The sequence below is a fragment of the Mercenaria mercenaria genome, chromosome 1, assembly GCF_021730395.1.
Source record: "Mercenaria mercenaria strain notata chromosome 1, MADL_Memer_1, whole genome shotgun sequence".
Classification (NCBI taxonomy): Eukaryota; Metazoa; Mollusca; class Bivalvia; order Venerida; family Veneridae; genus Mercenaria; species Mercenaria mercenaria.
The window spans coordinates 31,842,761-31,857,344 of record NC_069361.1 but is presented as its reverse complement, the minus strand read 5'-3'; the positions used below and the strand labels follow the sequence as shown (position 1 = coordinate 31,857,344).

General features: G+C 36.1%; 1 protein-coding gene across 1 annotated transcript; it reads left to right on the top strand.

The window, feature by feature from the left end:
• Positions 1-483: 483 nt before the first annotated feature.
• On the top strand, positions 484-14,098 carry LOC128557057 (zinc finger protein 37-like). The gene is made up of 7 exons (XM_053543607.1): positions 484-566; positions 4,099-4,274; positions 6,557-6,757; positions 8,054-8,155; positions 9,124-10,382; positions 11,839-12,057; positions 12,963-14,098. Exons 2-7 carry the CDS (start codon positions 4,102-4,104, stop codon positions 13,265-13,267), a joined length of 2,259 nt encoding a protein of 752 aa, XP_053399582.1. The 5' UTR covers positions 484-566; positions 4,099-4,101; the 3' UTR covers positions 13,268-14,098.
• The last annotated feature ends 486 nt before the right edge of the window (positions 14,099-14,584 follow it).

The following is a 14,584-nucleotide window of genomic DNA, read 5'->3' as shown; positions in this document are numbered from 1 at the left end:
TAATTGACCTTTTTTATAAAATCTTAGTAAGAAAAGAGAGAGCAATGAATCCTCATCCCTGGTCATAATAAAAGAAAGTTTTAATTAGAAATACAATATAAAAAATAAACAACTGATATCTGTCACATATGTATTACTAAAGATAACCAACATGCTCTTAGCAGCAGATTTTAACGCCAGCATTGGGTCATTGTCCGATATATTGCAAGATGTTGATTCTTTGCCAGCAGGTGCACCAAACGAAAACTTATGTATATTTTTAGCATTAAATATACTTATTTGAAAAAAAAAACCGACCATATTTTGATTTTTTTTTTTCAAAAATACGTTTAAAGAAGAGGGTGGGGGCCGAAAAAGGGGGACGAAATGACCAATTTGAAATCGTCGAGGGGGACGAAATGACCAAATCGGGGACGAGATACCTGGGGACGAGTTGGCTAGGGGACGAGTTGACTGTAAATCTTTGAAATTATGCCCCTTTTACTTTTGACGCCATTTGCAAGAAAAAAAATGCGGTGCAGCACTTTTATGAAAATTATCGGCTTTACAGACTAAATTTACAAATTGTAAGGAAGTTTATATATTATTATTATTGCTCAATATAATGATACTGTTTTAAACGTGCAACTGAAAAGGAATTTCGCAGTCGTGCGTCATGTTTATCAACGAAAGTTCCCACCTGGAACGGAAGGAAAAACTTTTTTCAGCCGAGCCCACGGCAGGTGTCGTATTTACCTCCCCAACATCCAGTCTAGGCTGATACTGCTGGAAACAAGCACTGAACACACTTTAGTCGTGATATCAGCCGTGACCGGTAATCAAACTCTGATTGCTATCTGTTAACTACTGTGCCACTGACTTCCTATAAATTTTGACCTTGGTCTGCAGGGTCAACTAATTGACCATATCGATGGCGTCATAAATAGGGTCAGGGGTGCTGGTGGGATTAACTGATATAAAGACCGTGTACAATTTTAGCGATTATTTTTGGCAGAAGGTAAAGATTTAGGAAAATTTTTACTTAATTACTTACATTGACAATGAAAATACTATTTAACGACCTCGGCAACAAAATTTTTGCACAAAAAAAATTGTTTACCCTGAAAAATGCGAATAATTTCAGACCACCTATGTCGAGCCTTGGAAGCGACAGTTTAAAATGAAAGATAAGATTTCAAAAATAAAGCAAATTTTGGGGATATTTTTTCTACATCTTAATTACAATATTGTATGATAACCTGCAATAATTTTTTATACATTTTCTTTGTTTAAACCTTGAAAAAAGGATAATACTAAACACTACCGCTATATAGCGTAATGGCCAATACCCTCCTCACGGTAAAACCGGGAACAGGTGTTTATTGGCGGCTAATGCCTGAAAACGGGATTTATCCTATAATGTCAATATCGGGAATTGACTTTTGGAAACTGTACACTCAGAGAAAATGTCTGGATTCAGGTAACATTTTGCCTGAATTTTTCTTATTAATTTACAGATGTTCATAGAATTAAGTGTGTGGAAGGCAGCAATATTAGTGTTTTCCTCCACATTAAGTGTCTGCCATCAGTTCTCAGTACTTTTCTTAAACACTTCGCCCAACGCCTTATTGTGGACTGTGTAGATACCGTAACGTACACACTTTCCCAGTTGGGCGAGGTGTTTGAAAAAAGTATTGAGAACTGATTTTAGACTTTTGTGCAGAGGAAAGCACTCGTTTTGCTGTCTTTGATGCCCTTTATCTTATGAAAATCCGTCAAGTAATAAGGAAAATATAGGCAAAATTAACCTGAATTGGGACATATTTTCCATGTGTATGGTATCCAAAAGTCATATGAGTTGGCCACTCTGTTTGGTTTGGAAATCATTATTTAATTGTTAAAATTTTTATTGGGGGAGGGGGTCAGGGGGCTTTCCCCCTGGAAATTTTTTTTAAGTACAGGCATGAAATGTTGGCCTCTGGTGCATTTTTAGGTCCAAAATTTTGAGGTAATGGAGGGGTTAGTACCCTCTTGATGAGGGAGCGGGGGGGAAACTCGGGGGCCTTTTCCCCTTGAAAATTATTAAATACAGGTATGGAATGATGGCCTCTGGTGCATTTCTGGGTCTAAATTTTGAGAAAATATTATTATTATTCCTTTGCCAAAATAGTAGGGTGCATCTTTGATGAGTACAGGCCACTTCTCAGCTAACTAGTGGGGAGGTATGGGGGCTCAAGCCCCTAAAGCCGGGCCTGGAATTATATTTTAAATAAAAGGGCTTTATAAATCAAACAAACAGTCTGATGCAAGATTAGAGTCTAATAGAGATATACTTGTTGTTGTATTTTGCATCAGACAAAATTTGATTTTCAGGGTTCGAATTTAAGCTCGCATGCTCGCGAAATGCGAGTGCAAATTTCAAACTGCGAGGTGAGATTTCAGACACCAGCATTTTTTTGCGAGTGAAAATTTTTGGCCGAATAATGTGCATTTCTAACAGTCCTCTCGATATTACACTGTTCTTTCTTTAACAACTCGTGGTCATTGCAGCGCATTGTCATTTGCAGAACGAATTTCGGAGCACTCTTTCATCTTTCGTCGTAAACGGAAGTTTACACTCGATACATGTCCTGTGCGCATGTCTTTTCACCTGCTGACAAGTACCTGTGCCAATTTTGATGACATTTACCGCATCTGGTGGGTTTTTTGGTAATCTATATTAAGTTACTATTTATATAGCGCAAATACGATTGGCTGGACTCGTCACGTGGATGTTTGTGTTCTTGTTCTAATAAAGTGACAAGTCGCGGAAAATGCAAGTGGTTTTTTCATTTAGCAAGTTAAAAAAATACCACTTGCAAAAAAATGCGAGTAGAAAATCTGGCTAAATTTGAACCCTGATTTTAAATTAAAAATATATTTGCATAGGCAGGTCTTCCCTGAATTACCAAACTTAATCGGAAATTGGGGTCGCGAAAATGTGTGACGAACGAAAAAAGGGCAATCTAGACTGGCATTTTATAAAATGAAAATTTATTACTTTTTTTTCTATGCTATAGTTAATTTTTACCATTGATTTCTGCTTGTTTATCGCAGTTTTTCATTGGAATTTGCCAAAATCAATCTACGATCATGATTTAACAAAATATAACTTTACAATGGCTACTTTGACACTTTTTTCGTGATTCCGCTCGTTAAAACATGTATATATCAGATTTATACGAAAAACATTGCCGCGAAATTTATAACTGATTTGTGTTTTTCATTTAACACCTGCCATTGGCTTTTTATTCAGCCCGTGAAACATGATTTTCATTTGTTTGACGATAACAGTAAACTACCTCGCCAAATTACTTCAATCAACGATGATGTAAAGGCGAAGCTAAATAATTTTGCCGATAAAATACGTCACGCATTGTACATCCAAAGCTGTCATTGGTTTATCGCATATTTAAAGTCAAAGATCGAGATGTACGTGGCAGCGTTGTGTAATGGATGTCCAATCGCTAATCCCCCGGTTGGTAACATGCTGTGTATTGTGTATTATGAACGGAAACAGCCGCGAGTAATATTGATTTTTAGGCTATATATAGAGAACTTTTGGTAAAGAAATACACATTATAAAAAAATACATGTATGGCAAAATATTTTTTCGCCACTTTTTTATTTTTTTTCGCCATTGGCGACTTTGGCGAATTGCAGTGGAAACCCTGCATTGTACATTAAACTATTATATCAGCAATATAAATGTTATATGGCTTTTAGCAGTAACCATTTATCAATGCATTACCAAGTAGGAAGTTCCCTGTGAAATTTAATGGGGTAAAGTTTTAGTATGGCAGGGTTAGTTTCTGATTTAGATATCTATTAACAGAATGTCTTGCCTGTCCTGTTTGTACCAGGCAACTCGACTTTTTAAAAATTGAATTAATGAAATATTTCAAGGCAAGAATTTTTTAAAATATAAATTAATGAGATTTTCAGGGCAAGAATTATCGCGACATAGAAATTAATGATTCATAACATTCCTTTACAAAGTAATGATATGCAGCTACTTGTTTCTTAGAAAGTATTTATGAAGTATATATGTTTTAAAATGTTTGTCATTTTGAATAACAGAAAATGTTGGAACCACCAGGGACCACTGAAGAGGCTGGAAAAGGGATAGGTGTTCATGCAAAGAAAATAAGAGGACAATATGTAAATATAGGATCCCAGAAAGAACGATGGCTAGAAATTAAATCAAAGAAAAGATGTAAATCAGATGAGGATTTAGCTAGTCTGTTAATAAAAAGGTAAAATAATTGTGCAGTTATATATTTACCTTCTTGTGTCAGTGCTTTTAAGTCCCTTACTGGTGAAACCAGTGGGGACTTGGTTTGCTGCCCATCTTCCTGTCCGTCTGCTGGTCAGTTTGTTGGATTGTTCATCAGTCTTCCTGTCACGCAAAGTGGGATCCTGTGTTATAAAAGTTAGAGATACTGTTGCATGAACTTTCTACATGTGGAGAATATGCATATCTGATATTTTGTTGTCTTGGCAACAATTGCAGCTGCTATGTCATCAAACAGTCTTAAAATATAGAGGTTTTCCTGCTACTTAGGACATACTAGGTAGAAGGCAGTCTGAAGAATATACACATCATTTTATTTGTCCTTTAATTTGTTTGTTTATTTGTCAGTCTGTCCATCCATTTATCACAAAGGTAGATTCTGCATTAACTGTAAACGCACAGATTATTTTGATGGAAACTGCTTTATAGATTGTTGGTTAGTTTAGAGAATATGCAGGACAATTTAGTTTCAGTATAAAAAAAATGTGATTCTGATGAGCAAATTTTACATGTATGGCTGTTCGGGTAAGGAACTTCTTACACTATTGCTGGGTGTTAACCTTGTTGATAATTATATCAAACTGAGATACTGGAAGATATATACAGTCAACCCTGTATTAAGAGACCACCAAAGGGACTGTTAAAAAGTGGTCTCAATGGAATTTTAGTCAGATGAAGAGAAAAGTTATTTTTATGCCCCCAAAGGGAGGCATATCTTCGGGAGGCATAATAGTTTTCAACTGTTCGTCCGTTCATCACAGCGTTAACTTTTTGCATGAAGGCACTTTATTCGCGAACCACTGCACCGAGGACCTTCAAACTTCACATACTGATAGTACTTATTGAGTACACGACCCCTACTGACTTTGGGGTCACCAGGTCAAAGGTCAAGGTCACAGGGGCCAATGTTAACTTTTTGCATGTCCGTTTGTCATAACGTTAACTTTTGGCATGAAGGCACTTTACTCGCGAACCACTGCACCAAGGACCTTCAGACTTCACCTGCTGATAGTGCCTATTGAGTACACGACCCCTACTGACTTTGGGGTCACCAGGTCAAAGGTCAAGGTCACAGGGGCCAATGTTAACTTTTTGCATGAAGGCACTTTACTCGCAAACCACTGCACCCAGGACCTTCAAACTTCACATGCTGATAGTACTTATTGAGTACAGGACCCCTACTGACTTTGGGGTCACCAGGTCAAAGGTCAAGGTCACAGGGGCCAATGTTAACTTTTTGCATGAAGGCACTTTACTCGCGAACCACAGCACCCAGGACCTTCAAACTTCACATCGTCACCTCAGTGCAAAAAGTGGATAACTGCATTGATTTAAAGAAGGACTTATTGACTTACTGCGCTAAGGTGACGACATGCTGATAGTACTTATTGAGTACACGACCCCTACTGACTTTGGGGTCACCAGGTCAAAGGTCAAGGTCACAGGGGCCAATGTTAACTTTTTGCATGAAGGCACTTTACTCGCGAACCACTGCACCCAGGACCTTCAAACTTCACATGCTGATAGTACTTATTGAGTACACGACCCATACTGACTTTGGGTCACCAGGTCAAAGGTCAAGGTCACAGGGGCCAATGTTAACTTTTTGCATGAAGGCACTTTACTTGCAAACCACTGCACCCAGGACCTTCAAACTTCACATGCTGATAGTACTTATTGAGTACACGACCCCTACTGATTTTGGGTCACCAGGTCAAGGTCACCAGGTCAAAGGTCAAGGTGCTGCGGGGGCATTTGTCACCATTAGTGACAGCTCTTGTTTATTGTTAATATACTTTTAGTTTGCCTATGTGGATGACGTTATGATTTCAAAATCTGTTTTAAGATTGTGAACAATTGTTAATTGCATTTAGTCAGGTGTACTCGCTGAGTACACAGGTGAAGAAACGCCTGGCGGGAATTTGGTACCCGGTTGCTTAATAGATACTTTTGCCGAATATTTTACCTGTCAGGACTACATTAATGCAGTCAGTAGTCTTTTAATAAAAAATGTTGTTTAATGGAATGAATTTATGTACTGAAAACATTTGGGAGGGATTCTGACCGGTCGTTTAATAAAAAAATCGCTTAATAGATGTGGTCGCAAGTACGATGTCGACTGTGTAGGAAAAGTTGATAAGAATTTAGCAATTATTACTACTTTATACCTGCAGAAATTTTTATTCCTTTTTACCATCTTATTAGAAAATCAAACTCAGTAATTTTACTCTTCCATTTTTAAAGTTTACATCATCTTAACAAGTGGAGAAGAGTGAGCAGTCGTGGAATTACACATGCAACAAGGAGAAGAAGGAATGTGTTCACACAGCATAGTCACAGGGTATTGGTGCTAGAGAATGATGTCTGGTTGCGTTGGAGAGACCTGAAACTTTCCTTGCAAATGAACAACCACAGTCAGCTTGCATCTGTGTTGATTGATACATGGTGAGTTACATGTCTTTGCTGTTAAAGGTAAGTTAAGGTATATTGGGGCTGTATAGGAATAATGCAAGTTAGTTAGGGCGTTAAAACACTTCAGTGGATTGGAATTAGTTTGAAATAACTATTTTAGTGTAAATTACATATATTTTTACCTTGGTTCATGCATGATTTTTATGCCCCCCTCCTATCTGTGTGTGTGTGTGTGTTTGTTTGTTTGTTTGTTTGTGTGTTCGGGAAAGGGTGGTGTTCGTGTCCGGTCCATAACTTTGACATGCATGGTCAGGTTTCAAAATAATTTGACACAAATAATAAGCATTGATAGACAATATGTCATGCGCAAAACCAGGTCCCTAGGTCTAAGATCCATGTCACACTTAGAGGCCAAACCACATACAAAAATAACTTTGTCCTGAGCATTTCTTCTTCATGCATGGAGGGATTTTGATATAAGTTGGCTTAGTTGTATACCTTCATGAGACAGACTGTCATGTGCAAGAACCAGGTCCCTAGTTTAGAATAACTTCCCTTTGTTGTTGCTATAAATAGCTTATACTGTAACTTCTTTATTACTGGTTGTAGGGAAAAAAGACCATTTTTCTGTAGTAAAACATGCATGTTACATCCAATTTTGAGAAGTATTTTAATCTATCTACCGGGTAAGGATTTTTGTGTGGACTTAGGAATTTTTTTTTTTTTTTAAGATTAACTTCCCTTAGTTGTTACTATAAATAATTTATGGCTGTGACCTTTCTCATGTTGTTGGGGCATCCGTGTCAGTGACACATTTCTAGTTTAATTAGTAGTGTTATTGTTGTCACCCTATCTTTGGCATCAGCGTCAATGTAGCTTTGCATGTAAGCAGTTTTTTCAAAAACTACTTGGCCTAATGCTTTCTGACTTCAGTCACACATCTCTTCAGAATCATGAAATGATTGCATGGGTCAAGTAACATGACTCCATCATTTATCAAAATTATGCTTCTGATTAAAAGACAGACTTTTCGTAACATTTTGCTAGTAAACATATTTCTCTGCAATTACTTGACCAAATGTTTTTAGAGTCTCCACACGTCTTTGGCGTCATGTGGCAAGTTCCATAATTCTGGCTTACATTTTAGCAAAATTATGCCCCTTTTTAAATTTAAGAACAATTTTGTTAAAGCTTTTATATGTAAGCTAGAATTTGATGGAAGGGCTTCAAACTGTTGAGTGCACTGTCATTAGACAGGCGTTATTTTCCTTAATGGTATCCTTCCAGACCTAGTTTTCTTACAGTTCATATATGTATTTTACTTTTAAGGTTTGATAGAGCTAACTATATAAGAAAAATTTGTGATGACCAACAGACAATATCGGAAGATCCAACATGGCAAGACAATACTTACACAGATATGAGCTCAGGGTATTGACAGTGATTTCAGTTTTGTCTTTCTTTCAAATTTGCATTTTCTTTTAGTATAAAATGGTTATTTAAATGTTTTTCTGTAAATATGAAGTGTTCTCATCATGATCAGTAAGTGCTGTTTGCAATTCTTCAACAATAAGAGGTATAGAGTTGTTAAAGTTGTTGACTTTGAATTGCTTGTCACACATCTCTGTTGGTTGGACCACTGGTGCCCTAGTTCCCATCTGTGAGGATGCCTGGAGTCTTCCTCTACCATGAAAAGCTCTAAAGTTGCGATATGGCCTGTATTCTGTTGATGTGACATAAACCCAACATACTGACACAAATTAACATTCTAACACGATCCGATTCATTTTCCTATTAAACAAAGAAGGCAGAAAACAGTGAATATTATACAACAAATCACTGTTCTTACGTCACAGTTATTACGTCATGGTGTCAAACGGCATAGCGGCGTGCTGGAAAAGAAACCGATTGAAAACGGGCAAATATTTTATTAATGTCATCAAGGATGTACTTAAAAATCATTGGTAACGTGTTAGAATCGAAATAATATATCTCATTTAGTGATTTGCTCTTGAATAAATCATCTTTTGTCGTTCAGATGCATATTATTATATCACGAAGGCGCAGCCCGAGTGATATAATTCCTTCGCATCTGAACTCCAAACAATGATTTATTCAACAACAAATCACTGGATGAGATATATTATTTCTTAAATAAACACACTTTTATTTTACTGTAGCTATATTTTTCACATGCTTATGTAAATGTATGTGACTGTTCATTTATCAAAATTTTAACAAGTTTATGCCTTCAAACATGTTGCATGCAGCTCATGTTTTCAATGCACATATTCAAAAAGCAGTTTTACAGTCACTCCTTAAAATATAATGAATAATAGTGAGAAAAAAACATTAGTTTACTACTTGACTGTATATAAATGACACTTTATATCTTTCAGTGTAACAGATACCAGCATATTGACAGAATTTCCTTGCGCTGTTAAAGTTGAAAAGGTCACTGATGAATCAGCTGAAGATTCTGACTCAGATACAGAAATTGAAGATATTATGAATTATGCAAATGGTGAAAAGAAACTGGTGAAATTAACTGAAGAACAAACAGAAAGCAGTGTGGTGTTAGAAAAGCGAAGAAAAAGTTCTAGAGTACAGTCTAGAGGATACAGACCAGACTATGCAAATTTAGATTGGAAAGAAGAAAGTGGCAGTGACACTGAAACTGTTGATTCAAAACCAGACTGGACAAAGGTTGTAATAAAGCAGACAAATAAAAGGAAAAAACAGAAAACTTCAGCAGATTTAAATGAAGAGGACAGTGGGAAATTTATAGATAATATGTGGTCTGTCTGGGGGGAAAGTAGTAACACAAAAAGGCAAAGAAAAAAGACAAAGAAGAGTAAGGAAGAAGATCCAGATTTTGTTGTAAGTGATGATGACATTAAAGATGTAGATATAAGTGATGGAGAAAAGGAGGTTGATGTTGAAATGAAAGTTGAACAGGAAATGGAAATTGAAAATTTATCAGAGATTGAGAAAAAAAAAGTAATTAAGGAAAGAAAAAAGAACAACAGTGATAGTTCAATTAATAAAAAGTATAAGAGGAAAAGAATAAAGAAAGAAAAACTAGATGAAGAAAGAAGGGAATTGGATACACTTGAAAAGAAATCTAAAGCAAAAAAGAAAATCAAGAAAGAAAAGACAAATATAACTGAAAGTGTCAAAAAGCCTTGGGTTCATATTAAGCTTGAAGAACATCAGGAAAAGTATAGAATGGAAATTGTTGGATCGTTTGAGAGGAAAAATCGCAACATCAATTTAACGGAGGAGCTATACACATGTTTAATGTGTGGACGTTTTAAGTCCACAGCAAAAGAAATTTTCGAAGAACATATAGAAAAGCATGTGAATAAGGTCCTGGAATGTGACCGCTGTACATTTGTAGGTCGCTCAGAAATTGAACTTATGAAACATAAGATTAGTTCCGGTCACATGCCCAAAGGACATCAGTATATGTGTGACATATGTGGAATGGTTCTTTACACATGGGATTCAAGACTTTCTCATATGGGAAAGGAGCATGATGACCCTCAGTTTAAATGCAAGTTTTGTGAGATGAAGTTTGTGACAAGGCTTAAGAGGCAGCAACACACTAGAACCATTCATGTTGATGCAGCTCAGTTCTGTAACAGCTGTAAAACTGGTAAAGTTGACAAGTTGCTTGGTTTTTAAGTTGGCTTGATATAGGTCTTGCACCAGTTTCATCAATACAATATTTCATTTACTGTTGATTAGGTAATATTCAGAATGGTTTTATTTTTGCTATTACTTACAATTAATATCAATTGCGATTTCAAAATATTTGTGAATATTAATTTGCATCATGTCCTAAGATGAAAATGTTTAGAATTCAGAAGTTCTTAATTCCGTTAACCATGTAATCACTAAGTAAAGTCTATGTAAAAATTGCCTGATCTGCAATATTTAATGGCCATCATTTAAACTACACAAAAGCAATTTCTAACTTATTCTCTGAAAGTAACTGTCACAGAAATCAACATTAACATTCATGAGCGGAAGATATTTAATTTTGAGCTCGTTCAATGGGCTAAGTAATTAGGGTTCTCACTAGCAATTTCAAGTTGCAGTCCAGGGATTCCCAATGCTGCAGTCCTAACTCGACTGACGGAAGTGTTTTGTCAAAACTTCGGCATCTGTTGTACAGACAAGTTAGTGTGGACTAACCTTGAGTAATTCTATGACATCCTTCAGATGTGTTAAAAAAAATGCAAATTTAGGTAAACATTCTATGCAAAATTAAGGTCCTAGTTTCTGGTTGTGTTGTACCAAGGATGGAATTGTCATATCGCCACAAAATAATTGTGTGGTAAATTTATTTTCTGACCATTTGAATAGACAGTGGAAGTATGCTAGGCTATTAGAGTGACATCATTTGACAGTGACATAAGCAAGTGTAGACGGTTCATTTCTAAAAACTAGGGCTATCTTACACTGAGTATTAAAGATTTAGTGAACATTAGTATAGAAAAGACATAAAAATGCAGTTAATCTTTAATAATGCAGTTTTTTCTGCTATGAAAAAATTAAGACAGTGTGAGATAATTGATGTGTATCATATAAAATGATACACATTTGGTATTGGCTACACGATGTATCCAATACCAAAACTTAACTGAGCCAATTCATCAAAACAGCCCAAGCATAATTAAAGCAATTTGATCGGTTACAATGAGGGGGCCAATATGGAACTGAATGATAAAAAGTTTTCATATTTGCCTTTGATCTCGGGACAGTATGACCACCGTTCAAATAATGACAGTATAATACTACTTGATAAAGAACATAATAATAATGAAAAAAGGCCTTTTTAATGTACATGTATCACATGTATATGAAACAGGTTTATATGTGGTGAGATAATAAGTTGATTCATAACATTTTATATGAAAAATAACTTCTCAGTATGAGCCTTTATTATCTGAAATGTTCAAGAATGTTTGTCATAAGTTTTAAGTAAAATGGAATTATAACTTTGTCTTGCATGTTTCAAACATACTTTAATATTTTTGTCATTAAAATATTTGCTGTATAATTACAATGTCAGTATTGTTTTAAAGTGTTGACTTTGTTTTATACAGATTGTCAGACATTAAGTGCAGAGGAATTCAAAGAGCATCAGAATACCTGCAAGCCAGGACACCAGTGCCAGGTGTGTGGTATAGTTTTGGCATCAAAGAGTGGGTTACACAGTCATCTGCGGTCTACACACATGGGTGTGAGAAAATACCAGTGTCAGATTTGTCCTTATGCTGGGAAAAGTGCTCAGAGGCTGAGAGAACATGAAATGACACATAACAGTAAGTTGGTTTTATCTACATTGTCACCGTTTCCAGTGATCTTCATGTGACGTAACCTTACGATGTAGGGGCCCCCCTGACTAAATTGTTACGGTCACAGACTTCACAGATTTGCACCTCCTGATGAGGTAGTTTCGAAACCTTGATTGGGTTGCAGAGTTCTTCATGTGAGTAAGTGGTTTAGCTGATTTTCAGAAGGTTGATGGTTTTGCCAAGATGCCCGCCTGTGTCTGAAACATTACCTGAAGGGGTACTTTGGGTCTTTCTCTACCATGAAGAGCTGGAAATGTCGACATATGACATAGATTATGTCGGTGTAACTCTAGACTGATTAAAATACAATCTTTTAATAATGTAAGATCTAAATGCTTTCTTTTTCTGTTACATAGGATCTAATCACACTGTTGCCAGTGATGATTGACTGGTTTAATAAAAATTAGTTTCTGATGATTGTCTTGTTTGTTATGTTGTGCTGTAAGATGTCATTGATTTGTTATAAATATACCAAATTTATAATGCACCCCTTTCATGATAAACACGTTCATTTATCCTCTACTAGTACAGACTCAGAAAGTGGGATAGAGTGCAATAAAAGCCCCCCTTCCCCCAGAAAAGAGAGATAAAGAAGTTTTAGATAAAATCATGTCGTCTAACTTAACCAAGCAGAGTCCTCTTTCCTGAAAAGAACCAGTACTGATCTCTTAGTAAGGTGAGAGACACAGAAGAGGATCTCTAGAAATGTCCAGTGCCTGGACCAGGATTTGAGCCCCAGACCTTAGGATTTACAAGTCAAGCATGTCAACACTAGACCACTGGGTCATCAATTACTTTAGTGGTCTCTTTGTTAAATTAGCTCATTTTGTGTATTACAGAAAGTTTACAAACTATGAACTTCCTTTTTACAGGTGTACATCCCTATAGTTGTGACAAGTGCACATTTACATGTGTTCAAGCTTGTCAGCTCAAATCCCACATGCGTACACACAGTGGTGAGAAACCATACAAGTGTTCACAGTGTAAGTTTGCAGCGGCTTGGAATGTTCAACTGAAAGAACACGTCAAAATTCATGGAATGGAGACTTCTGTAGTGTGTTTAAAATGTGATATCTTATTTAAGAATGCAAAAGCTCTAAAGATTCATGAGAAAAAAGACCATTCTTCCCTTTCTCTGCTGTCTCAAGTTACGACTTGTTTCAATTCAAGTTTTTAAGAAAGCTTTAAATTAACAATATTTTGTAAAATTTATGTTTTATTAATTAAGCCATTTCTTAAAAATAAGCATGCTTTAAACAGTAGTGATTAACATTCTTGCAAAATTCCATATTGTTAATGAAGCAGGGACTGTTGTGTGGATACGCCTTCAAAAGGTTTGTAGATTGGCTTTAATTAGATTAGTTCAAAACTCACCTTCCGGATTAGGATGAGCTATTGGGTTCCTATGGCTTCTGTAGTTCTTCTCTATGTTCTTCAATCAACTTTCTCTCTAGAACTACTTGTTGGAAGTAAGTCCAATTTTGCAGGGAGCATGCCATAGTTGTAGGGATTCAAAATCGTACAGATAATGGTTCTGACTCCCTTTAATCCAGATCCTTTTCCTCCAGAAGGACCTCCGTGGCAGAGTGCTTAAGGTTGCTGACTTTAAAATCACTTATCCCTCACCGTTTAAGCTGAATTTGGATAGAAGCATGCTTTAGCGATAGGTATTAAAAATTTTCAAAGATGACCCTTGCACCTTTCATCTCATTTAAGCAATTCTAGAACAGCTTGATGAAATTCAGCCATTTTTGCTGGAAGTGTCCTTACTGGTATGTAATAGTATTTGAAAAAACTCAATTGATTGGCATATTTCCTTGGTGTGGGTGGGGAAAGAGGGGTGTCAGCTGGCAAGAAAGGCCCTTTAGGAATATTTATAATGAGGACATTTTAAGCAGAAGTAGCCACTTGCTTCAGGAATTTCTTCTCCAAAACTGTATGATAGAATTCAGCTAAACTAAATTCTAAATGTTATTGGTTCAGAATGTACAAAATGTGGCAGTGAGTCCACTTGGCTGGAATCTATTGGGGGGGGGGGGGGGGGGGAATAGGATTTCTCTTCAAATAACTTTTCAAGCACTATATGATGGAATGGAATCAAATTTAACTGGACACTCGGACAAGTGGTAGGGATCTAAAATTGTAGAAAATGGTAGCTCTGACTCCTTGATTAATTTATTACACGAATGTCAGAAGCATGATATATCTTATTATAGCTCATGATACAGATGTATATATTATTGTGATTCTCATAATCTATTATTTTTTCTGTATAGATAGCATATACAGTTGTAACTCAGTATCTCGAACTCGCTTATCTCAAAAATATTTTCAAGTCCCGTGCTGAAAGTATGTGCACAAACTATTATTTTAAGTAAAAAATCAGTTAGATCTCTTGGAATTCGAGATACCGTGCTTCAGTTGTATAGTCTTTAAGTTTTAATGTTTGTAATAATTGTTGCTTTAAAACAGCTGTATTTTTGTTCGTAAGCGA